The sequence below is a fragment of the Nylanderia fulva genome, unplaced genomic scaffold (genome assembly GCF_048542155.1).
Source record: "Nylanderia fulva isolate GAGA-0341 unplaced genomic scaffold, ASM4854215v1 Scaffold6, whole genome shotgun sequence".
Lineage (NCBI taxonomy): Eukaryota > Metazoa > Arthropoda > Insecta > Hymenoptera > Formicidae > Nylanderia > Nylanderia fulva.
Window position 1 is genome coordinate 237612 of NW_028190698.1, and position 25728 is coordinate 263339.

The following is a 25728-nucleotide window of genomic DNA, read 5'->3' on the forward strand; positions in this document are numbered from 1 at the left end:
ATAGGACCAAGATGCAACGTTTAGAACAGGTTTCGCAAGATTGGTCACAACTGGAAATTATACATATTCGTGGAGAATGAAGGCGAAAATGAAGGAGGAAGGGTAATTTTATACCGCATTGGCGGGAGTAGAGTGTCGAGCAATGCAATGTACTCAGGTACCTTGCTACCATCACTCCAAACACATCGCGCGCTCCGGCAGATCTGACATAAACGCATCAATCAGTCGCTCGTTCCTACTCGCCGGATTCGATTTGATTTTTACGACACGCAAACATTTTTCATTTGCAATTTTAATACGCGTATATCCAGCAATCTCTACTTATTTGCTCAGTTTGCCTTGCTGGCCATAGTTACTTGAATATTGGCTCGGTGTGTTTAGTCAATTGCATCAGAGTTTCTGATTTTAAATCCATCAAGCAAGATTCTCAATAGCAAATATACCGGCAGAAATCGCAAAAACAACGATGGAATCTTCACTGTGCTGCAAATCACTCGCTTAATAACAGGTAAATTTAATTCGCAAGGTGAATCGAAAAACGCAAGTTAGATAAGAGGAAAAAAAACAGGAACATATATTATAATTTTTCCCACATAAATTTGTATACAATAAATATTGATTTTATGCTACGATCATGAACAATCATATATATCATTTAAAAAATCTATAATTAAACATCTGTTCATATATATACATTAATTTCACATATACCATTAATTAATTTAATCATGCATAAAATTAATTAATTGTTATTATCCGCGAATGTATAATACTTTTTCATATCTGCACATATATCGCTGCAAAAGTGTTGTGGACAAATGTTTACTCGATAGATTGCACAAATCAAATAACACATAATAAATCAAAGTTGTATATCAAATGTAAAATTCAATAAGATTATTTTGTTTGCATAAGATATAATGAAAACTTTTCTTCCTTCTAATTTTTATTAATTTAATTGAACCAGCTGCCAGCTACTATGCATATTTCTCTTTCTTTTTTTTTTTTTTTTTTTTTTAATAAATTAGATATTAAAAAGCAAGCTTCTTCAATATTATTAGGTCTAAATTATTAATCAAAGGATCAAGTTTGTTCCATTATTTTTAATAACACTTATTCTTTAACATTTTTAACATACCTTTATTCTTTTTCTTACTTTGTTATTATTGCTATTTGTCATACAAAATTGTAACTTGATATGTAATAAATATTAAATTTTTATAAATATTAAATGTTTATAAATATTACATTTTTATACATATTTTATATAAATTTAATATTTATTACACATCAAGTTATAATTTTGTATGACAGATAGCAATTACTATCGATCATCTTTTTTCTTATTTATATAACATATTTATAAAATCTGTTATATAAATAAGAAAAAAGATGATCAATAGTATAAAACACTATATTATCGAACATACTTAAGAAATTTATTTGATCAATTAATGTCCGCATACAGAATAAATTACATAGAAAGAATAATGCAACTAGTGGACTTGTCGACCTTGAGAAAAGGGTCAGTATACTCGTAAAGGACTAAAACACAACATATCCGATATCGAGAAACAAAGACGCATTCTTAACCTTGAGTAATAATGATGCATAATATACCATATGCATCCAATATTTTTAAAAATCTTGAAGGTTAATCATCCAGGTTCCATATCAGGAATATTGAGGCAAAATTTGATATTTAATTTTTGAGAAAACTAAACATTCTATTTTACTAATGAAAGAAACAAGATATATTAAAGAGAAATATTATCTTATATATAATATTAGATTAGATTAGATTAGATACGTTTATTGTTGCCCCAATTGGAGACTACAAGGCGCTTTTTTCTTGTTTAAAGGAGCGATCCCAAACCTTTATGCTTCCATTTACATTCAATCCTTAACCTATAACTTAAACCTATAGGTTTAAGTTATATATAATATTAATAAAATAATAATTTCATCAATAACATCAATACAAATATATATTTGCAATCAGAATTAAAAAAAAGAGAAAGAGAGAGAGAGAAAAATTATTAATAATCTTATACATAAGTCAAAATATCTTGAGATTAAATATAAAAATATATCTTTTTCTAGTGGTTGCAAATTGACAGTCTTTTAAAATTAAAATTTTGCATCCACAATGTTCAATTTTTTTTCTCCAATCCATTGCAATGAATATATATAAATAATTTAGATAAAAATTTACATTTTTTTTATCCGTTCAAATATTTCATTCTAACTTTTATGTTCTATGATCTTATGCAATACGAGTAAATCGCTGCTTTTGACGTTACATCTCGACTTCATTAGAGCAAATTACTATATTATATAAGACGCGTAATGTGTTGCAGCACAGCATATTGAAAATGATGATGATTCTGTATATATTAAGTATTAAGTAAGTGTTTCAATTTGCAACTTGTAACTTTAATTGTATATAGTATGTATATGCACATACATATATTGTCTTACTTTTTGCTTTGATGTATGTATTGTATGTTCTAATTACAGCAATTAATTGAGATATTATTAATATTTTTTTCTCAATCTCTTGAAAAATTTATTGATGTTAAAAAATTTATTGATATATGTTAATTTATTCACACAAATTTTTTATATTTTTTATATTTTTACACTGTAGAAAATATTAATAATCAAAATATATATGATCACAAAATAGATAAAGATCAGAATAAATTTAGGATAAAAATTACAAATCGTGAAATATTTATCGTTTGGCTATTTCTTTCTGCTGACTTAGACAACGTGCTTGTTTAAAAGACAACTCGAAAATATTTTAAACCCGTCTTATCATCTTTTTAGACATTTTAGACATTTTTAAAATGTTTTTAGACATCACGTTTTACAGCAAATAAATATTTGGCTGTTGCGCGAAAACATATATTTAATATAAATAACTTCAAATTTAATAAATTATCACGTAACAATGGATTTAATCATTTTTATTGCAATCAAGTAACATTGAGTAATACGACGAATTTTCATTCTTTGCAATGCAAATCGAAATATAAAATATAGTAATATAATATTGTTGTATTGCAGATGAGCGAAGAGGAAGTTGCAGAATTTGATGCTTTCAAGCAACAATCGCTAAAGATCGCAGAGACTTTTGAAAAAATATCGTGCGGGATCAGATTCGATTCGCAATGTAAAAAAAGAGTTAATTTTTCAATTAAGAATGTTACAAGAGGAAATAATATGGTATATTAGAATACTTGCAAAGTGCATAACATGCTAAGTGTGTGCTGAAAATAAATTAAATATATTGTATGAAATCAAATCGCGCTATTAAATAATTAAAATAATTAAAACAAATTATTAGAAACTTGTGTGTGTGTGTATATGTGTACAGTGACATTAATTTGCAAAATAATTCGTGTCTATGAGAAGCGCAAAAATTCGACGACAAAATATAAATTATATACTCTATTAGTGTCCGGTTAAATGATTATTTAATGAGACGAACATATTTTGAAACCGCTCGACACATCAATCCTTCAATAGACACTTTCGTACTACGCATCGTAGTTTTTACGCGTTTCTTTGTCTCTTCCTTATAAGTGTGGGTCGAAAAGATATAGAAGGAAAGTGTGTAGATAAAAAACGGACAATCGGAAGTTTCTGTCAGTGGGTGAATTAAATCGATAAGCCATGTCCCGATTCAAATCGTACAAAACCTCGGTGAGGACCCGGATGATCGACATCCAATTTAAGAATCTGTCGTACGAGATTCAAGTCGGATATCGCGGACACAAGAAGCAGATTTTAAAGAACCTGGATGGACTGTTCAAAGCCGGAGAATTGACTGCCATCATGGGTACATCCGGTGCCGGCAAGTCCACCCTGCTCAACATCCTGAGTGGATTGCAGCAAGGCAAAATGACGGGTCAGATCGACTACATCGGCAACGAGGGTGTAAAAAGTTTGAACAAGTACAAAAAGGATTCGTGCTACATCCAGCAGACGGATTATCTGTACGGTCTGTTCACCGTCGAGGAGAACATGATGATGGCGGCCTATCTGAAGATCGGTAACGTGACACACCAGTTCAGGCAGATGCTGACCGACAACATCCTGAAGAAGTTGAATTTAACGGCGGCCAAAGACACGAGGACCGAGCGGCTCAGCGGAGGACAGAAGAAGAGGCTCAGCATCGCTCTGGAATTGCTCGGCAATCCGCCGATAATGTTCCTGGACGAGCCGACTACCGGTCTGGACTCGCTCGCGTCCCTGCAATGCGTCTCCGCGTTGCAGACTTTAGCGAAGAACGGCAGAACGATCATTTGCACGATCCATCAGCCTAGCGCCGCGATTTATCAAATGTTCGACCATATCTATCTCATGGTCGACGGTCAATGTATGTACGCGGACAAACCCGAGAATACGGTGAAATATTTCGCCCACCAGGGCTTTCAGTGCCCACAGTATCACAATCCTGCGGATTATATGCTGGAGGTAGTCAACGGAGAATACGGGAACTACGACGCTCAACTACTCATGGCGGCCAAACATTATTTCCAGAGGACCGCGACGCCCTTAAAATTGCGCATGTTTAAGGAAGCGTCCTTCGACGAGCGAAATGCAACTGTACTCTCAAAGATAAAACCGCCCTCCGAAATAATGAAATTCATGATACTCACACGTCGTTGTACGCTACAATTGTATCGAGATTGGACGTTGACTCACCTCAAATTACTCATCACCTTTCTCGTCGGTCTCCTGTTGGGCTTGCTGTTCCAACACGCTGGCAACGACGGCAGTAAAACGATTAGCAATTTAGGTTTTCTCGTCATAAGCTTAATGTATTCGATGTACACCACTCTGATGCCGGCCGTATTAAAGTTTCCCTTAGAGATGGCCGTCCTAAGGAAGGAACGCTTCAACAATTGGTACCAACTCAAGACTTATTACATAGCCAATCTGGTGACCACTATGCCGGTGCAGTTATGTATCTGCTTCATTTACGCGAGTATCACTTACGTGTTAACCAGCCAGCCCATGGAATGGAATCGGTTCTTTATGTTCGTCCTGATTTTAACCTTGACGTCTGTCATCTCAGAGAGTATAGGCTTAGGTTTTGGTGCCATTTTCAATCCCATTAATGGCACATTCTTCGGAGCGATTACAGTCTGCGCGATGATATGCCTAGCCGGTTATCTAGTCTTCTTCAATCATATGCCAGTGATTCTTTACTATGTTAGCTATGTCAATTTTCTCAGATTCTCTCTAGACGGTATGATGCAGGCGATTTACGGCTTTCAGCGAGGGAATTTACCTTGTCCGACAAACATGGATTATTGCCATTTCCGGGTACCGTCCATGATGCTAGAAGAGTTATCTATGACTAAGCCTATGTTTTGGGTCGATGTTAGCATATTATTTGGTTGGTTCGTGGCTGTTCGGATTTTAGTTTACTCATCGCTAAAAAACAGATTGTCCAAATTATGCTAAATAATATTATTAATGTTAATATTAACACAAGAATTATCAGCTCTGTTCGTGATGTATAATGCGTTTTTTTTTCATCTGTGAGAAATACCTCGCTTCCGTAGAATCATTAATAAGGAATGTTATTATAAAACGTGACATTTTGAAAAATATTACTCGCTGGATATCAGAAAGAAAAATTTTGATGTGGCTGTGACAATATAGTATCTCGTTCCTTAGAATGAGTTTTTTGTTTAAAATATTGAAAAAACTAATGAAAACTTCTAATAAATTTTTAACGAATCAACTTGTAACGAAAGGAATTCTTATGTAACTTACGAATGGAACAGGAAGTAAAAATAACGTTTACAACATTCGATCGATTTGATAATTATATTGCAAATATCGAAGGCAATATTTTCACATTCGTGCTAAAGACTTGAATGTTGAATAATAGTGAACTTCGTATTTCATACGATTATAATTATGAAGGAAAATTTAATTGAATTTTAATAGAATTTGAAATATATATACAATATATATAAAACTCTTGAATTTTATGTTAATAATTTTTCTAGAATTAATAAAGAAAATATTTGCTCACAAATTGTTTGCTCATAAAATATTTTATATCTTATTAATTAGACATATATTTTATCGAACTGTGAATTATTTCTAATTATTGTTGATCTAAAAGAATGTTTTTGCTATCATTCAATGCGGGTTTAGCATAAAATTATTCAGATATTTTATTCGATTTTATACATATATTATCGTTCTATTCATTATTGTATAATTATGTGGAAAATGTCGTAAAGCACAATCACTTGTTTTGTTTCGAATTGATGAATTAATATCACATAGTAGAATAAATAATTTATATGCAAACGTCATAAGTTGTTATCAAGTATGAATTATTTATATTCACGCCTCAATGTATAAAAAAGTTAATCAAGTAAAAAATGTCAATGAACAGAGATTTTATAAAATAAGGTTGTAACAAATCTATAAATGTTGCAGAGCTATGATTCTATAAATCATTTAAAGATTTTTTTATAATATTAGCAATTCATGTTGAATCTCAAATTTCTATTTAATTATCTCGATCACTTTTGCAATTAAATAAAATAATTTGTCGTGCAAAAATGCCATTAATGGAATCGTTAAAAAAATGCAAAATTATGCATATAATCTTATCATATTTTCCTACAAACATAACAAACTTAAGAACGATAAAATAGCAATAGATATCTGTGAGTTACGTGTATATATATATATATATATATATATATATATATATATATATAAAGACGCGGGTCATAGGTAAAAAAACCACTAAATAAAATTCGCAATAGGATTTCTTAACTGTTGCTTCGCAGCATCGGGTCGAGAGCGTATTAGATAGAAGACCGCTAATATCGCGGTCGTGTAAATAATTTTGCAATAGTATTATACAAGACCGTGCGCATACGCAAAGTGAGAGTTGAGAAATGGCCAAATTAAAATGAGCCGCTTACCATCGATGAAATTTCCCACATCGTACACAACGATGAATTACGCGATAATATGAGATTGGGAAAAATAATAATATTGACGTTTTAGGCTCGATCTCGCAGATTAAATTAATAAGTTTATTTCCGTTTGCGTTTTCCCTTTTCATAAAGAAATGATCATGTGTGGCGTATGAAAATTGTAACACGTTGATCTTGTCTTGTTATAACATGAGGTACGAGAAATATGGAGTCCAAAGTATGCGAACTCCATACGTTTGTATGTGTAATAGTTCGTAAAGTTTTGTGGCGTCATCAGTTTAGAGACGATGAGCAAGTACAAATCGTGCTGTACTCATTAATATCTAAAAGTATCTACATACTGTGCATAATGTAGCTAATTGTAAAGTTCTGCGTATAATGAAGTATAATTGAACTTAAACCGAGACGTATCATAGGAGCAAAACGTAAAACGTAATGTAAATATATTGTCTAAAATACTGAGAGTATAATATACAAATAAAATAACGAGTGAGAAAGAAAAAAAAGCAAACGATGGCAAATAGCGTATGTCAGAATGCGTATCTTAAAAAGAGAAACAAAAAACAAGACGTTTGACGGATCGCCCAAGAGCCACGTTAGGCGACACTGCGATTATGGAAAAAATGGCACATTTATTATATTAGTGTGATAGTAATATTACTAATGATATAATTACATATTTTTTTTTCTTTCTCAATCGATACATTTGTTCACTCTCTCACATTCTTTCTCTCGCGCACTCTCGCTTATTCTCTCTTTCTCTCTTGTTAAGAGAAGAGTTTATATATTTATATATTCATCTCGTACTTCGTTAATATTAATAGTCGCATTCTCCTTAATCGCATATAGGGTCGAAAAGATCGGTTTCAATATCCTTCAGGCCCATTCACACAAACTGTCTACAACCAACCCACTTACGCATTAATCCTTTTTTTATTACATATTATACAATATTATATATCTAATATAGTTACACCTTACATGATATGATAATTATCGATTCGCAATTGTACCAATAAAACTGAACCCTTACACGATTAAACCGCAACAAATAATTCCTTACGTTCTCTCATCGTTATTTACGCTAAACCGTAATCATAAGTTCATTCCTTATCGGAGTTTACCAACCAACTCGTTATACGTTAAACGAAAATGCGGTGCCCATCCTCGATATGCACGTATTCGAAAATAACGCCGTTGTTAAGAGCATAATTATTTCGTTTCATGTACAAAGGTCTGTGTGAAGGAGCCTTTTATGGCCGATGATTTGGACTTCGAAACCCCTCCCCCGTGTAGACGTGTCTTCGCTCAGATTCACTTTGACTATCTACGACTATCGACAAGTGTCTAGCTTAGACTGGCTTACGAGCTACTTATTGTCGTTATTATTTTACATGATTACCTTCGCGAATACAAGTGTGTGATCGTGTATTTTATTAGTGTCTGTGAGCGGCTTTTTTTGCAGTTTATCGCAATGTACAATTATCGTTACGTTTTCTCTTTTTTCTTCTTTTCTCTCTCTTTCTCTCCTTTTTATTAAGTATAATTTTATAAAGCGTTGCATCGAAGCAACGGAGCATGATTAATGATTATTAATTAAACGTGGAGCGAGGTTGTGCGAGTTCTTGCCGATCAGATTTCCTAGTCTATAGATCCTGATCGAGAACAAAAGTGATTTTACGATAAATCTATGATCTAGAAAATATTTAAATGAGCTTACAGCTTATAAAAATCAGTTATGGAACAATCTTATTAATTCTTTTCTTGTCTGCTATATCATTTACTGTTTTGAAAACATCAAAAAATAAAAATATATCTACAATGTCAATATTGTATCAAATATTACGTCAGAATATTAATAGTACTCCTTAGCCACCTGTATAATTGCTTTTTGACTTGCAATCATAGAGTGATTTTTATTTTACATTTCCACATTTGTGTATATCCAACTGCAGGTTACTTTATAAAAATTTTTCGACACATCGTATCGTCATTCATATGATTAACGCAAACATTCAATCGTTATCAAAATCGAGAATCCTGCATATATATCTATGTGCAGAAAGGGAGAATCAACGTATACAAAATTGAAGAAATTTTTTCGGATACACAGCATATTATCGCTTAAGATAATCATATAATTTTGTAAACAATGTAGTGAGTAAATTAAGTAATTCGGAAGAACACATGGTTACGAAAACGATAGAATTAAAGGATCATTTAAAAATTCATTTAAATGGTCATTTAAAAATCAATTAAGAGAAAATATTTTGCACATAATTACACGATAAATATACATGATATGTGTTTTTGACCTATATTTGTTTTGATATGAATTTAGATCTCGAGTGACATTAAAGAAAAAGTTTGTTAAAGAACCCGAACAGAAACATATAACATAAATATGTAATTTTTCATTAAATCTCAAAAACTTTCGTGTTTTTGAAGAAAAATATAGCTACGCGTGTACATTGTGTAAGAAACTACTCTCAATAGACGAACGGAAAGGGAAAAAGAAAATAGAGCAGAAAATAGGCGAAGTAAGCACGGACACTTAATGCGTTTTCGTTGGGTTTTTCATTTTTTTCAATAAAATTTATTTAAGAATTTAAATATAAATTAAAATACATGGCAACTGGGTACAGATATGTTTGAGCTATATTTTTGTTCAAAAACAAAAATGTCCCGTTCTTTTTTTTCCCTCGCGAAAGATCTCATTGGCGGTAATTAACTGATAAAATAATAATAATAATAATAATTAATAATAATAATAATAATAATAATTAATAATAATTAATCATGATTATGATTGGGATTGGTTTGGCTCTTCTCATACTTGTGCGAGTTGAATTGTGTTCGTAACGATCTTAAGCACGTCTTATAAAGCTTATTATTCCGCTTGATTCATCTATATTCCACTTTATCGCGTACATATAAGTACAGAAATTTTGCCCAAATAATCAGTGGCAAATATAGCGCAGGAAGAGGAGCATCCCGAAGGCCCGAGAAGGTCCAGAGTGAGTCGACAATATACCAAAACTAGTGGATGTCATCGTAAATCTTTTTTTATCTCCAGCAACATCGAGAATGAAAAGCATTGCATAATGCATTTGCAAAGTGCATCCTTTAAACATATATTATTATATGTCGTGATAAGGATACATTTCGCTGCAGACATTGTAATATTTTTCGCAATGCATACATCTTGGCACATACAAATATATTCCAATTCTTACTGATGATATATCGCAACGCACTCAGCATAGCGAATTGCGATGAAAACAAAGCGTACAATCTGAATACTTTTGAATTTCTTAAATCTTCCTTTTCATGCGTTTTTTATTATCCAATGTTTCTTTTTGCTGTATTAATACTTGAAACAATCTATTCCATTATAATTTGTATCTTTTTGTGTCGAAACACAGACCATAAAAGATATATAATTAGTAAAAATGATTAATATATAACTCAAGGATGCTTTAAAATGGCTTCTTAAATTAAAAATCCTTCATTATTCTTAAATTAAAAATCGTTCCGAACGATCATTGAAGTAAAATAATTAACAAATTATTTATTGAAATGCGCGAATGTTATCTCTTATAGTGTTATTCCCCTTATATAGTACGCTTTCGGTTTTGGACACGGATCGTTCACGCTATTTTTCCTACAGTTACTATAGAAATATTTTATACAAATTCGAAATAATTAAAATGGCTTACCAGTTAAAATTAATCTGCATGCAATATATGTATAATGGGGATGTATAAATTACATTTAATATAAACTATAACTGAATGCTTTAATAATATCCAGCTTGATGTTAAAATCAAGAGAATTCTAAATGGCACTTAAATGGCATACGTAATCAAATCAATTCTAGCCGTAAAAAAACGCTTGAACAATAATAAAATAAATATGTTGATAACTTTGTTAAATAGGATATTTTTGTAGCCATGTTTCTCTTTTCATATTTTCTTTCAGTAATAGACGGTAAATTGATGTTAAAAGTTGGAGTATTTTATGCAACGCGATGTCATAAGAAATATTCGTTATTTGAAAATTGCAGCTTTTTTAATCAAATCGAACTATCCTTACAACCGAATTATTTATATATTCCAAATCTAGAAAATATAACATATGTGTATATAATACACACGTGTTACATTATAATTCAGTAGTATATATTTTTTTTAACTCAAAAGCGAGTTTTTTAATTAAATAATATATGAAAATGGCAAAAAACTCGTTTTCTTTGTTTCCAATAGTTACATCTGTCAAGAAAGAAGCTGCAAGTGTCGGAATGTAATTTTCTTATCACACCGCGAATCAGTTTATAGGGTGGCGTTTTTCGCGAGCGTGAACGAACCGCTAGCATCTTCAACACATTCAGATTCTGAACGCTCGTAAACAATAGTCTCTATATACAGTATTGCCAACGTCTAATGATCAATATAAAGGCGACATAATCATATATTATATTTACATCGATATAAGATATGAAAAAAAAAGCTTAAAAAAGGTTTTCTATAAAATCATCGGAATTTGCCGATTTCGTCAATTTAGATCATGGAAAAGTATACCTACTTCCTTCAATCAAACCAAAAATATATTGCCTTTATCTTAATCTTTAGTCAGTGACTCTGTTTTCCGCCAACTCGAGTTCTCTTCCTACCTATTGCGCGTTATAACATAAACGGTAGTGTATACACAGAAATGGGCAATTTAACATGAGTCAGCAGCGAAGTCCGACCGTTAATAAAACCTCGATCGTACTACACATTATATATCTCGAAAGAGAGGAACCATATTCCTTTGTTTTTTTTCTTTCCGCTATTTATAAAAATAATTTGAAGCCGCCTTGAGGGGGTAGATGCCTCTTAAAACTACTTGCGCTATGCTTGTGTAAGCATACAGTGTTTCTTATTAACTGCATATTATAGAAATGTTGCAAAAAAATAATGTCTATTCTTGTATCGCACTTACAATAATACTGAAATGCATATTGGAAAATAAATAATTTTAAAATAATTTTACGCAAAAAAATTTACAATATAATTATAATATTAAAATATATAATATAATAACGTTATAAATAAAAAAAAATATTAAAAACACGATTGGATGAAACAATTTTTTATATAACGATTAATTATATTCTCTTTCCTTTTCTTTTTTTCGATCAACGCAGCGCATCACAATAACATTCATAATTTTTTTGCACACTCCTACAACTTATATGAGAGCAGAAAAAATTTCTATATAGATATGCAAGTTATATTCGTAAACTTGTTATCGATTTTAAGATGTATCTACCCCTTAACACAGAATGATACTGCCACTGAGCCGCTGCTACTGCGGTTGTGGTGGATTGTGCTGAAGGGAAGGTTGTGGACCCTGAAACAAAGATATATATTTAAATAAAATATTTCATTATACATCTCTATGTTATATAAACGAAACTGTATTTTAACAAAATCTTACAGGTAATGTGGGGAAGGGTGGTTGGGAGTGTGCATGTGGATGAGAATGCGGGTGTGCTATGTGCGCTGCAAGATGGCCTGGTAACTTAGGACCATCCTCGGCTTTTTCTTCCTCTCTTCTTTTTAAGCACGCAGCTTTCGGGTTAAGATTCCGCTCTGAACAAAGAAAGGATACATTAAACACACGCGACTGTTAATACATATCGATACGATACAACGACTAACGATAAACACGCAAGTTGATATACGTACCTCTGACTTGTTGTTCGAGTGTCATTATAACTTCAACAGCCATGTTGAGAATACCGAGCTTCGTTTGAGGTTTGTCTGTCTTTAGATGCGTCATACACATTCTGCCAAGTTCTTTTAGAGCCTCATTGATATCTCTGATACGTATCCTATTGTGAAAGATAAAATTTAAACATTTATAGTTTCTATTACTTTCTTAAAGAAAGTTTAATCAAATATTTTTGCGTAAATTTTAATCTATTGGAGAAAAATTTAGAGTTTTTAAATAATTTGTTACATCTTTTATACCGTATGTACTTACACACTCATTGTGAACATTAAGCTTATTAAGAAATATTCTCTCATATATTTTTACAATAGAAAATGTTAGTATAGTAACGCAAGTTTTAAAGAAATATTATTATGCATTGCAAAATCATACATTTTTTATATCTCTTATTAATAAAAATATATAAGCATGCGTAACAAGTAGGAATTATATACACAGAGTGACTGTTAATAACTTAATATTTCCAGAATTATGCGCGATGAAATTTAATCTAGTCTCTAGTTTCAAATTTTATAGCGCTCAGAAACTTTTAAATTTATGCTAAGATTGAACAAAGCAGAGAACAACTTTAAAATTTCAAATAGGTATTTATGTAAAATCAATTCAATTTTTGTCGAGATTATTTTTGTCTTAAAACTATTTCTTTAAAAGTGTTAAAATTCGAAATTAAATGATTAAATAGTAATTAACTGAAAATAAAAATTTGAGAAACACAAAGTAACATTATATAATTCAATTTATTAAATGCTAAAAATGATGATTATTCACACGTAAACATATTCTAAGAATAAAATTAATTCCTCAAGACATGGATCAAAGCACAAATTCTAAGATTCTTGATAATTTACGTTTCATTGTGTTTACAAACAAAAAGCTATATATATATATACACACATATATGAATAGCACTCTCTAGAAGGATTGGCTGAGGTTCAAACTTTTAATAAATTTAAAAACTCCTAAGATCTATAAAATTCGAGATCAAAACAATTAAAATTGATCGCGTAATTCTTGACTTATTAAACTGCTAACAGTTATGTGAGCTATCTTATGTACACTATCACTCGAAAGTTTAAAGCACCTACAATTTTGATAAAAAGTAAAGGTAAGCATACTGAAATTCCGTAATATTATACAAATATGACAATTATTTTCGTCATCAAAAGTTAGAATTCATGTCGTATTGTTATATCACATACACATAGAATACGGGCCGTTGTTACTACTGACTTATATCAGAATTGATCACATTACTATGGATCAATTAAAAAATCAAATTTTTTACGTCCGCTGCGTATATCATTGATCTTACCTTTCCCTAGCGTTATTTGCTTGCCGCCTCTCTTTCTCTCTTTGTGCCTTCATGTCGGGATCATCATCCTCGTCCTCGGCGCTCGAACAACAGTTGCGCAATAACAATACGCGATTAATCACCTGGTTTTACTTCAACTTACTCTCTAGCCTATATCACTTAAATTACCTGACAGCAAACGAATTACTAATGTGAGTGACACACATACAGTCGCAATTTGCGACAAAATTTGCTTTCGACTTGCTGATGCCTAATCATCTATCTAGTTGTTGTTCGAGCGGATTTCGTATGATTTTTTTTTCGTATAAAATACAAGCGATATGACAATGAACACACGCAGGTAGTTTCATAATTTTGAAATCGTGGATAGTAAGTAGGTACAAATTTAAAGGCCCGTATTCTTTGCACAGAACAAACAATCGGTGACGAATAATCACGTCAATCAATCAAAGGATAATGATCGTGGATCGAAAAATGTAGATCTTCTATTTTGATGTTGATTACCTAGAAAATTCAGAATGCAGATGACATCTATAATTGTCAGTATAGTATAGGATTACAGAATTTGGAAGGTGTAATGACAAATTAATAAAAAAAAATAAAACAACTGAATGACAAGAGAGAGATCGAAAATATATTATTAATGTTAAAATAGATATTTAATTGAACGTTCTTGAAAAAAATTTCTCAGTGTAATCAAGTCTTATTTTTAGAATATGACAGTTATAATAAAGTTCAAAAATTAAGAGTAATATAAATATGACCAACATATCGGTAATTTATCAGTTTACAATTAATATGACATATTCTATTATTTCAAAAATAATCAAAAATTTTTAACACGACAAATGAAGAAAAAATCTATACAACTGAGCAATTCTTGATGCAACGTTCAGTGATGTAGAATAAGTGCGGTTCTAAACGAAATAGCATGCCTAGGGGCCGAATCGCAGTTAAATTAAAATGAGACTGATTTGCAGGTACGCAAGAGAGAGCTGTTAACAGATTTATTTCATCTTGTCTCATCTCATTTCTGTCCTTCTAACCAGAAACATTTTAATTTTCACGCTTGAATACGGGCCTTATGTACAAGTGCAACGGATATAAAGGAAGCTTCGGATTGCGGGACCCTTGATGTCGTAACAAAGCCGTAAACATGCCACGTGTTTTTCGATCGTTTGTGAATCGTGAAATTTATTACATCTCGCAGTTTATTGCTCATTACAAATAGCATCTCGTTTAGACATGCATACGACTAAGTAGGAGTTACTCTCTCTCTCTCTCTCTCTCTCTCTCTTTCCGAGAGAGAGAGAATGTGCAACGGAGTTTCGTATAAATATCTTACATATTCGGCGATAGAGATATACGCACGTATCGCTCACGTAATCGTAAGCGACATATACGTACATGTATATCGGGATACAGGATTTGAGAAGAGAACGGGAAGAACGGGAATTGTTTTCGTATATATCAAGATGCAAAACGAAGTGCGTACTGCGTGTGTTCACTAACCTTTCACGCACGTTGTTGGCCTGGCGACGTTCTTTCTCGCGCACCGCTTTAGTGCCAGGATCGTCGCAGTCTTCGTCAGCGCTCGAACAACGGTTATTCAAAGACACAGCAAGTTAGTTCGAGAGCAAATTTTCGAAAGTCGACATGTATATAAGCATTTCCAAGTCATCCAATTACGAGAGATCGTTCGTCGAATCAAATTTCGAATCAATAAGTACATCAAACACGTCTCGAGAATTTTTTTAGAATGAAACAGCATATATTGATATGTGTGTCGCGTGAGTCTCTCTCAAATTTTTAATACCGTCGCGCCTCCTCACGTGTCTATCTTTTGACGAAGAGAGACTTTCTGTCGTCTTAATGTCTCGAAAATTTTTCCAAATACTTACTATCTGCGCGATCTCTTCGTCCCTTTTCCCTGCGACGTCGAATTGACCGTAGCAGCTCCGATTACACCTGCCGCCGCAAGTTCGCTGCTCGATGGTTTCGTTTCACCGCCACTACTGTCGGGCGGATCTTTCCTCTTTTCTAAGGGGATGTATTCTGCTCATTATTAATACTGTCGTATAGTTTTCACGAGACAATTGCATTGTTATGCATGTACGTATAATTTACGAAATAGAACAAAAAACCGAATAAAATATACATCAACTTTATTTCTGACTGCAACTGGGAAAAAAATGACACACGCGGCTACCCGGAAACTGAGAAAGAATAAACGCGGCCGACCTTCGTCGAAAATGGCAATCACGATCTTCGATTCTCTCCGAGTTTTAGATAGCAAGTCTTAGTCATGAAACTGTGAAAAGCGTCCAATTAGGAGCAGGAAGCGCACTTTGCGGGATTTCGCTCAATTCTGATTCAGCCGATCTCCATAAATACTTTCTCGCTTGACAATTCACCGCGAGAGTATTAAGTCGAGTACCGTATATCCCGCAAATGTGTCTTTAAAAGCAAAAGTTTCCGCGAGATAAATCAGATCGCGGCGGATAAATCAGATACACAATTGCATGCAAAAATACGCGATCACATTTATTTAACAATAGCACACCGAAACTATCGAACGGAACATTGAAAATATTTGCGCAATTTCACGTATTTTCCTGTGCGAAAGACTTTGCATGGATTATTCAGAGTTCTCGATACATTAATTTTCACAGAAATCATTTATTCCCACGTACACAAAGCGCATAAATAGTTTCCAAGTCCGCGCGAATGTTTTGCGCGTTCCTATACGACCAATGGTGAAACGGGGGATCTCCTAATCCGTAGTAAAAGGATTTTAAATGTTCTCTCCGACGGCATAATGGTTCTAATGGTAAGAAACTGAAAGAGAGACAGACCCGACGAGAACGCGGAAAGAGAAACGAAGAGCGAGATAACCGAACCGTACTCGCGGGAATAATGTAGGCACGACCGCCGGACAGCAAAGACCCCGCGTGATTTATCTAATATTTCCTTATTCGGCCGCGCGACTCCGTTGCGGAACACCTGGGAACTCCTTCCTCTTTTCCTCTCCCTCGCAGGAAGATATACATACGAGAAAAGTGACCGCTTTCGATGATGCGATGACGAGAAAAATAGATTGACATGTGATCGAAATCATTTAATGCAACGCGTCAGAATTATTTGATTTATCAATTCTTTCATAGAAAAAATATTCGTTTTTTTTCCATGTCGTAAATTATATCGTAATGTACATTTCCAATACCACTTCAGGATCAACTTACTGGCATTTGTCACAGGTAACCTTTCTATTTTAATGGAACCATCTGTATCGGGCGTGGGCGTAAGACCGGGGTAGGAACCCTGAGGTTGCGTTACCGTTACCGCAGGATGTGGACTCGTCTGAAAGATGTAGCATACACTGTATATTGCAGTTAAAGGGGGGTAGGAAGAACGGGGAGAGGGAACGTTCCGATATTCGGTTTTACGGCAATTATTCCAAATTATTCTTACCAGATGGTCCAGCTGCGGTGGTGAGGTATGCGAGTATATCCCGCCGTGTGGACCAACCGGGCCGAGGTGAAGGCCCACTTGACTCTCGGCGTGATTCCTCAGAACGTTTATGGCATCGTCTAGTCGTTCCTCCATCCGTGTCCCCTGTACCAACAGAATACCGAAGATTCGACTCGATTACGCGCCAGTAGTTCGAGATAAGGCGTCCGCCTTGTTAAATATAGAAAATTACAGACGCGCTTGTCTTATCATTCTATTTATAAAGTTGATTTTAAAAAAGTTTCGCGCAAGGAAAAAAAAATTGAAATCTTTGATTATAAAATTTTGAAGATTCCGCGATAGAAAGATAATTAGTTGCGCTGATCAAAGAAATAAACTTTGGAAAAGAGGCAAAGATACGAGAGTATTAAAAAAAAAAAAAAAGTGAATTCGATCGATCAATTTGATTAAACGCAGTTTATTTAATGTCGAAACGCGAATGTGTTAATAAAAGTTGAAGCTATGATTATAAATTGTGTACAATGAAGACTTTATCACAATATATAATCATAATCATCCGAAAAAGCGTAATCATCTTGCAAAAAGTGCAATGGACACGTCCTCGTGGTTCACGGCGTAAAGAACAACATGCGTAAAAGAATGTGAAGAAAGAGAATAAAATGAGCGAATGAAGAAGGGGAAAAAAAACTGAAATTCGGCAATCCTCACCTCGGCATGGTCGCGAAGGAAGCCGATGGCATCGTCTAGCCTCTGCTGTTCAGGCGCCGGCTTCACACACAACACCAACGCAACAACAAAACCAAAAAAAAAAAGAGAACAACCAAGTCAACACAACGTTCACAACAAACAGGACGGAATGAACAAAAATATGTCAAATGAACACGATAAACTTAATAAATTCTTTAATAGAGCGAAGGGGGACGGGGGGATATAAATATAGATAGCCGTTCGTGAGGAAAGCACACAAACGATGATTTCTCGGTGCGACGCAATCATGCTATTTGTGCGACTTCAGTGCTAAAATGATTATGTGCCAAGAGCGATTGTAATTCTTTGTACAAATGTACTTAAATGTGACGTGACAAAAAAAATAGTACATCCTCTCTTGAGTCTTTTGTATTCATTTGTAATATGATCACTTCATCTTCCCCCCCCCCCTCTCTCCCTCCCTTGGAAAAAAATAAGAATTATAACACGTGTCCTATTAATAATATTATCGACGTATCGCATTAGCATATGTACTTATACATATATTGAAAATATGATCGAAAAAAATAACTGATACTTTGAGTACTCGTGTAAAGTGAATTATCGTATGCGTGTTTCTAAAGCGGCCAAACTTGACGCAGCGTGAACATACGCGTGTCTCAGGAACCATTCAACGAAAAATTATATCATTATAATTATATATATATATAGTATGTGTTTGTCATAAAAGTGATAGAAAAGTCGGCAAGATTTCGATAACACGAAAGGGAATGGAACGTTGAAAAGATCCTGCGACTGTCCGTTTGTAAGATTGTTCGTAATTAGTGGTGGAGAAAAATTCAGTGGTGGAGAGTAACTTGAATACGTACCATGTGAATACCACGATTTGGGTCCGCCGTAAAGTGCGGGGACACTGGCGCGGCTCCAGGTGCCCAGCTTGGAGCCGAGCCGGCTAAAGGTGGCGGCGAACTGACGGGAGTAGATGGATTACTGCTATAACTGGATACTGATTGGTCCGTGGGAAAAATCTGCGAAAAACGTCGCAGCTCGTGTATAACATTATCAAAGTCGCACTTGTCGAAATCGTCCGCAAAGGGAGCACGCGAGTAAGTTAAATTATCGATTGTCAAATGCACGCGCTCTTCAGCGTCTTCAGCTAAATTATCGAGATTATTCCAAGCATTCTGTCATCTCGACTAAAATGTACAACGTTATTTTATATAGAGAGAGCATTCTCATTTTCAGTGAGAAGATATTCATTAACTCTCAAATGATTGCGTGGTATGTAGGTAGCACTTCAGCTAGTTTAGATCATTGCAAGATTTTTATCATTCCTGAAGAAGTCTTTTTTTTATGAAAATTCTCTTTCACATTTGCACATCAGTGCAAGCTAGAGCGTAGCCTCGAAATATTTTTAACGAAGAAAAACTTTTCTCTTTAATTTTATGAATTTTTAGATCTTTATGCTTAACGAGGTCTATGGAATTGACACCCTAAAGTGCGAATCGATTGTCCACAATTCGTCCACATTTGTTCATAGATAATCATGACATGTATTTTGATTGCCTATTATTTGTTCATGTTTGACCATAAATAATTGTCTTTTGTCCACCTTGCAAATAAAAATTAAAAATAAACAAAAAGATCAACAACATATAAGTTTCATTGTAAGCATTCCCTAAGTGCGATTATTTAAAATTAATTAAAATTATAAATGTGGGTGCATCTCAAAATTAATTCAAATTGTTATTTTAAATTTTGTTTACATGATGGAAAAAACCGATTCGCATTTCGGGATGGCAAGTTGACAGACCTACATAATTTCCAAAGTATGAAAAGTTTCGCGATCATTCGAGGATAAATCTCTAAGATTGCGGAGGGCCACGTACTCGGTTGCTTACGACTGAGGCGAGGGTCTTGCCGAGGGTGTCGTCCGTGGTAGATTGCTGATTCGTCGTGGGCGCAGCGTTGGGCGCGGAGGGCGCGGTCGTCGGTGCACCAGGACTATGGCTATATTGCAACGATGCCGGGGACGGCGCCCCTGTGCCGCTGTTCGCCGCGACCGCGGCGCTACCCCGGAATGTCGACATTGGCGGCAGGGAAGCCGCACTGGTCACCGCCGAGCCCAGGATCGGCGCTGCAGATTCACCGTTCGGCGACATCGCCGAGTATGCCTGAAACCGCCGAGCGCAAATGGTTCGACGCTTGGTTCTTGCGGCGAGGTGTGTCACGTGTCTTGGTGAACAACATACATGCTTTACGTCTTCGAGGTAATTAATTGTCGAATTTCTGTATCTCTGTCTTCGTCCAAGTCTGTCTTCCGTTTCTGTTGGAAACTCGGCTAAACTTGAGGCTAAACTTGAGGCTTATTTCGACGAAGGATACCGATATCGACTTGTAGACACGCAACAGTGTTATTATACCCTTAGTCTCTCTTTATCTTCCTTTTATTGTTGGAAAGATTTTGTACGGTGTTTGAGGATTTCCGGTAAGGGGATCTCAAAGGAAAGGCTTTTTCTGAGAGCGAAACGAGGGAGCGGACGTGCGAAACCGAGTTTGATTTATCTCTCGTGTAGCTACAAACGATAAAGATTCCCGGGTTACAAGAAGGCTCGAGTGATTTCGAGAAGCTGCGCTCGACCATTTTTTTTAAACGCGTCTCTCTTCTTCTTTCTTTCTCTGGTCATAATGGATCACTCTGACCAGCTTTGATATCGGATACCGCCGAGAGCGGAATAGCGCTCTCTCGCACCTACTGAAAACTCACTCGTAAAAGTCTAATTTTAAGCCACCGCTGGCGCTCTAGTGTATTTATCAACAAATTAGAGTGGCCTACTAAAAGAGTCTGTTAAACATCGCCTTTTAATCAGCGCGATATATTTTATGAAGAAGCAACGATCGAACGCGGGCTTTCGGATCGTCGACGGACGAGAAAAAAACAGAGACATCAGCAGAGGGATTCTTCGACGGTCGCGCATTCTCGGAAGATGGGTCATTAAACTAGGCTCGTAAATGTTTAACCCTTGGTAAACGAAAGAAATCTTTACCTCGGGACGCTCTTGATTCCATCTTCCTCTCCTTGGGAGCGTTCATCCTAAATCGTACACAACCTCTTTACGACATTTCTTGTCATATCACGCAGGTCGAAAGACCTCGCTGCAGCTACGCGAGCGGATAATAAAATGGCTTGTCTTACGGTCGTTAAAGTTTAAGCGGTCTTTATAATTCGAGTACGCCCGGAAGTTTATACAACAATCCATTGTATATATACGATATGTACATGCACCTCGCAGACATTCCAGAATAATGTTTAGGGAAAATAAAACAATATGCGCCGCGTGCAAGTTATTGGCGATTCTCATCGGAGGTATCTCGTCGCAATCGCGACGTCACACGCCGGGAGCAGAAACCTCCTCTAGTTGTCTCAAAGAGAAAGAGACCGCCGAGAGAGACGTGGTACGAGGTGCCACGAAGAGGAGGATTTCGTGGTAACCATGAACGGCGTAAATCAAACGAAGGCTGCACTTGACTAGAAACACGGAGTAGCGGGAGGGTCGAAGGTCTATATATAGACGCCAGTGAGTCATTTGACGTTACTCCTGGGTACGCGAAGCACTGTCAACAGTGTCTCTCAACCGTGGAGAAATGACGGGGAGAGAGAGAAAGAGAGAAGGTACGCGTCTCTCTCCTGTCGCGAGCACGCGACAATCGACCGGGTGGTCCGAAATAAGACGGGCAGAAAGAGTCCGCCAGCTGGTCACGGCGGATCACGATCAAATGAAGAGGATTAAAGTCGACGCCGTTAAGTCGGAGAGTAATGGCCGACCGACCGAGAAGCGACGCGCGGCTCGTCCTCGAGACGACCTCGGAGCGCTCTTCTGAGAGCGAATTCCCGCCCGAGATTTAGTGCATTTCGTCTCCTCGATCGGGGCTCCCCTTATCATGTTCCGCGGAAAGCCATCAAACGAAACGATAAATCTTCAAAAAGTTTGTGTATTTGTCGAAGGATGTTTTCTCTCGATTGTGCAGTGAGAAAAATCGGAATCTCGTCCGAGAGATGCGTCTTAAATAGCCGTCTTCGTCTCTTTTTTCAATTCTCGATATATCGTCGGTCGAATAAAAGCAAAAAAAAAAAAAAAGAAAGACTGAATCTACGAAGAAGCTTGCGAAAAATTAGCAGGTACGAGGTGTCTTCCGGGTTCGGAATCAATTTTTTATCATCGATCAAATTTCTATCCGACACAACGCCGATGATGCGTTCAAGGTTTCGTCAAACTTCATAACTTTCGGGATGGGGGAAAACACGTTGCTCGATAGGTACATCGATCTTTCGAGAGGATGGGAGAGTATCAAGATTAGGTCGCTCGCTTAGGTTTTAATCTGTCGACTTCCTCGTCGGACTCGTATGTTGAAGGACAGAGAGAATTCCGAGAGGAGGAATATCCTCTCGTGTCTATTAAGAAGTTCCAGAGGCGTCGTTTTCTACGACAGCGGCTCCGGAGAAGGAACCAGCAGCCGAGTCACGCGTGATTGATCGTTTCTTCGGGTTCGACCGCGACTAGAAGGTAGTTGGGATATAGGAAGGGTGGGAAAGGAGATAAAAGAGAAAGAGAGAGAAAGAGGTGGAAGAAAAATCACTTACCATGGGGTCGTGGGGTAGGTGCATTGGGTAGGCTGGCTGCGCCAGGTGAGGGGGTGCATATCCACTGTATGGGGGTTGAACACCACCGCCGCTACCCGTCCACGGATCACCAGGACCGGTTCCTGCGGTATTGCCATCTGCAACAAAAATTCGATTCGATCAATCATGTGTGTCAGCTGATTGTGGCTTGTCCGAGATCCCAAATCAAGCATCGGAAAGAGAAAGTTACGAAAATATCTCGATAATACAATTATAAGTGTTATTGTAGATCTCTTTCGCAGAAATGTTTTCTTTTTCTTTTTTTTGGGGGACAAAAGGAAAAGTCGCTTTTGTCAATTCTATAAAAGTTCTTTTTCGCTTGATGTAATTGAATTATTGTAGAATGCCGATAGTGCCTCGTCGTATTATTACGTGCACTTTCTACATCATCGGAGCGGGAAATAACAAATAGTACGGCACGTGACATTCGGCGAGCAAAGAACATCGCGCACGTGGCCAAATAATCGGGCTTCCGAATCGAATTTAAAGTGCATCCGCCGTGCGACACGTTGAAGCAAATTTCTTTCTTGTTCGTCGGAAATCAAAATATCTTTCGTCCCATGTTCGTAAAATTTCGGTCAATTAAAACACGACGTTCCGCTTGGAAAACCCGCGGCGCGCCAAACTTCCTAATCAAGTAACGATGTCGTTCCTTCCCCGCAATAATTATTTCGAGAACGAATCCCTCTCTTCCTCCCTCTCTCTCGCGATATGATACAACTTCGCTGGACTTTCGCCAAGTCGAAATTTCGCGCTTTCTAACATCTCACTCGGAGTCGTCCCGGCGTCGTTCTGCGGTGAAGGCACACACACACCCGGTATAAGGGCCAATAGACGCGGTACCCGGCGCAGACCATTATTTCAGTTGAAAACAACAGCAATAAGCTTCGGGAACGTATTTCTTGATACTTTTGCTTGATATAATTCCCGTACCGGGCGCTCCTCGACGAGAAAACGGAAACTAAGCCAAACTACTCGGGCGTTCCTACCAACTACCGGTGTTCGATGTCTGATAAAACTTTTTCGCTCCCCTGCCCACCCCCTCGTCGTGGCCTCCCATTTATAAGCCATTCCGGTCAGCTACCGGGTGCCACGAGCGCCGACACATATTTCGAAAGCGTACTTAAACTGCTACTTTTCTCATCTGATCCATAATAACGAACCCTCGCGGCGAAAACTTTGCCGATTTTATAGGATCTATCATCATTTAGATTATCTTGAATATTTGCATATTTATGCATATGAAACTTTTTCTCAAATAGAACGTATTCGTTTTATATGTTTCTCTTTTTATGATTAGCTATACGCGTGCGTCCTGTATTTTTATTTGTATTTAATTCGTGACTTTTCCATCGCTTCCTTTCTCTCGGCGAAATTAAATGCTTTTTCATATTCGCTCAAAATATTAAATTCCATATATATATATTAATTTAATAATAAATGTCAATTTAGATACGCGGACGACTTTTCATCGCACAACTCTAAGGATCTATGACGCGTATCCGCGAAACTCAGAGCGTGACGACGTTAAAAGCTGCAGCTGTGTTGCTGAGATGACGCTTATTTTTCAAAGATCCGTTATAATCTACAAGTCGCAATTGCATCTGTAAAGCTAAGCCGCAGCTTCGACTAATGTGGACCATTTGGAGTGATTTGCGCGCGAATCATAATCATTATTTCGACACACAACACGCGCAGGGTAAATTCCACGGGTAAATCAATTTAGGAGAGACGTATAAATCGATATTAACGAGCATATCGTGCGCAAAAAAAAAAAGTATCACGTACGTCAAAGAGGGGAGCGACTTTCCGCGACGGAAAATTATTAAGATAACGCTACTAAGACGTCGGGGCTTTAATAAGTGTCGTTATAACAACAAAGTAGCGCGCAGGAAAGAACGCCCGGGAAAATTGCTTTTATTGGCAATATCTCGTCGACAAAGTTTTCCGTGGAATTTTTTTCGACGTCGGCATCGGGGATACACCCGCGAAATCCCAGCGACGAACTTCGACGCCCTCCCCCCGCCGCGCTTGAACAAATAACGAGATTGTTATTGTTTTTACGCGCGACAGGCAGAACGGCAAATTTTACGAGCGAACGTTAAACGGTTGAATATTAGCGCGCTCGTAAAATCCCTTTTATCGTCCATTCGGATCGTTATGCGATTTTCAAATGATATATACATATATATACATATATATACATATATATACATATATATATATATATATATATATATATATGTGTGTGTGTGTGTGTGTGTACATATATACACGCGTCTATGCCGATGGCTGATTTCCAGATAACGATCAATCTATCGCGAACCCTCCGGAAGCTTTCTACCGCTATCTCGTTTAATTATATCCACGTTGATATCGATTAGCAGATATATAAGTTAATAATCTATTTCATAATTACTTTTATAAAATTAGTAATCGAGATAACGCGCGAATTCGTTGTCACGCGCTCTATTTTAATTCGTTATCATTCGTGGGTGCTTTACTTATTTTGAGCACAACGATGATTCATGCGACAATCGACACCGCGTAAAATTTTTCCTTATCGAAATTATTAAAATCGATATCGATCCGAATTGTTTCTTATTCTACCAATATAATGTTTGCTTTCTCTCTCACTTACCGATATAATAAGAGTCTGCGTAAAGGGCACCCTTTGGCGACGTGTATCTCGGCGAGTCCTGCCCAAATTCATCCGAGCCATACTGCAACAAACAAATAGACAATATTCATTATTCGAAATAATTGGGAAAAAATGATATAAAATTATA

At 36.1% G+C, this 25728-nt stretch overlaps 1 protein-coding gene and 1 pseudogene across 12 annotated transcripts in view; one reads left to right on the top strand and one right to left on the bottom strand.

Annotated features, from left to right (window-relative positions):
• Positions 1–175: 175 nt before the first annotated feature.
• Positions 176–8817, top strand: LOC114944510 (ATP-binding cassette subfamily G member 4 pseudogene; annotated as a pseudogene). The gene is made up of 2 exons (XR_014925925.1): positions 176–508; positions 3073–8817. The product of XR_014925925.1 is annotated as an ATP-binding cassette subfamily G member 4 pseudogene (transcript).
• Positions 7068–25728, bottom strand: part of LOC114944466 (protein daughterless) — a 115064-nt gene continuing 96403 nt past the window's right edge. For 3 of the 11 annotated variants that reach the window (XM_085487920.1, XM_085487928.1, XM_085487925.1), the window contains 12 exons: positions 25581–25662; positions 22901–23037; positions 20148–20432; positions 19128–19286; positions 18259–18318; positions 17551–17703; positions 17322–17439; positions 15981–16134; positions 15592–15681; positions 12722–12867; positions 12471–12625; positions 7068–12383 (listed from right to left, as the gene is read on the bottom strand). In XM_085487920.1, the coding sequence (XP_085344046.1) occupies positions 12339–12383; positions 12471–12625; positions 12722–12867; positions 15592–15681; positions 15981–16134; positions 17322–17439; positions 17551–17703; positions 18259–18318; positions 19128–19286; positions 20148–20432; positions 22901–23037; positions 25581–25662 (1584 nt within the window). In that variant the 3' untranslated portion in view covers positions 7068–12338. Of the gene's footprint in view, positions 12384–12470; positions 12626–12721; positions 12868–14079; positions 14167–15591; positions 15682–15980; positions 16135–17321; positions 17440–17550; positions 17704–18258; positions 18319–19127; positions 19287–20147; positions 20433–22900; positions 23038–25580; positions 25663–25728 lie in introns of all 11 variants that reach the window. The other 8 variants (XM_085487922.1, XM_085487923.1, XM_029320355.2 and 5 more) reach the window with 8 other exon arrangements.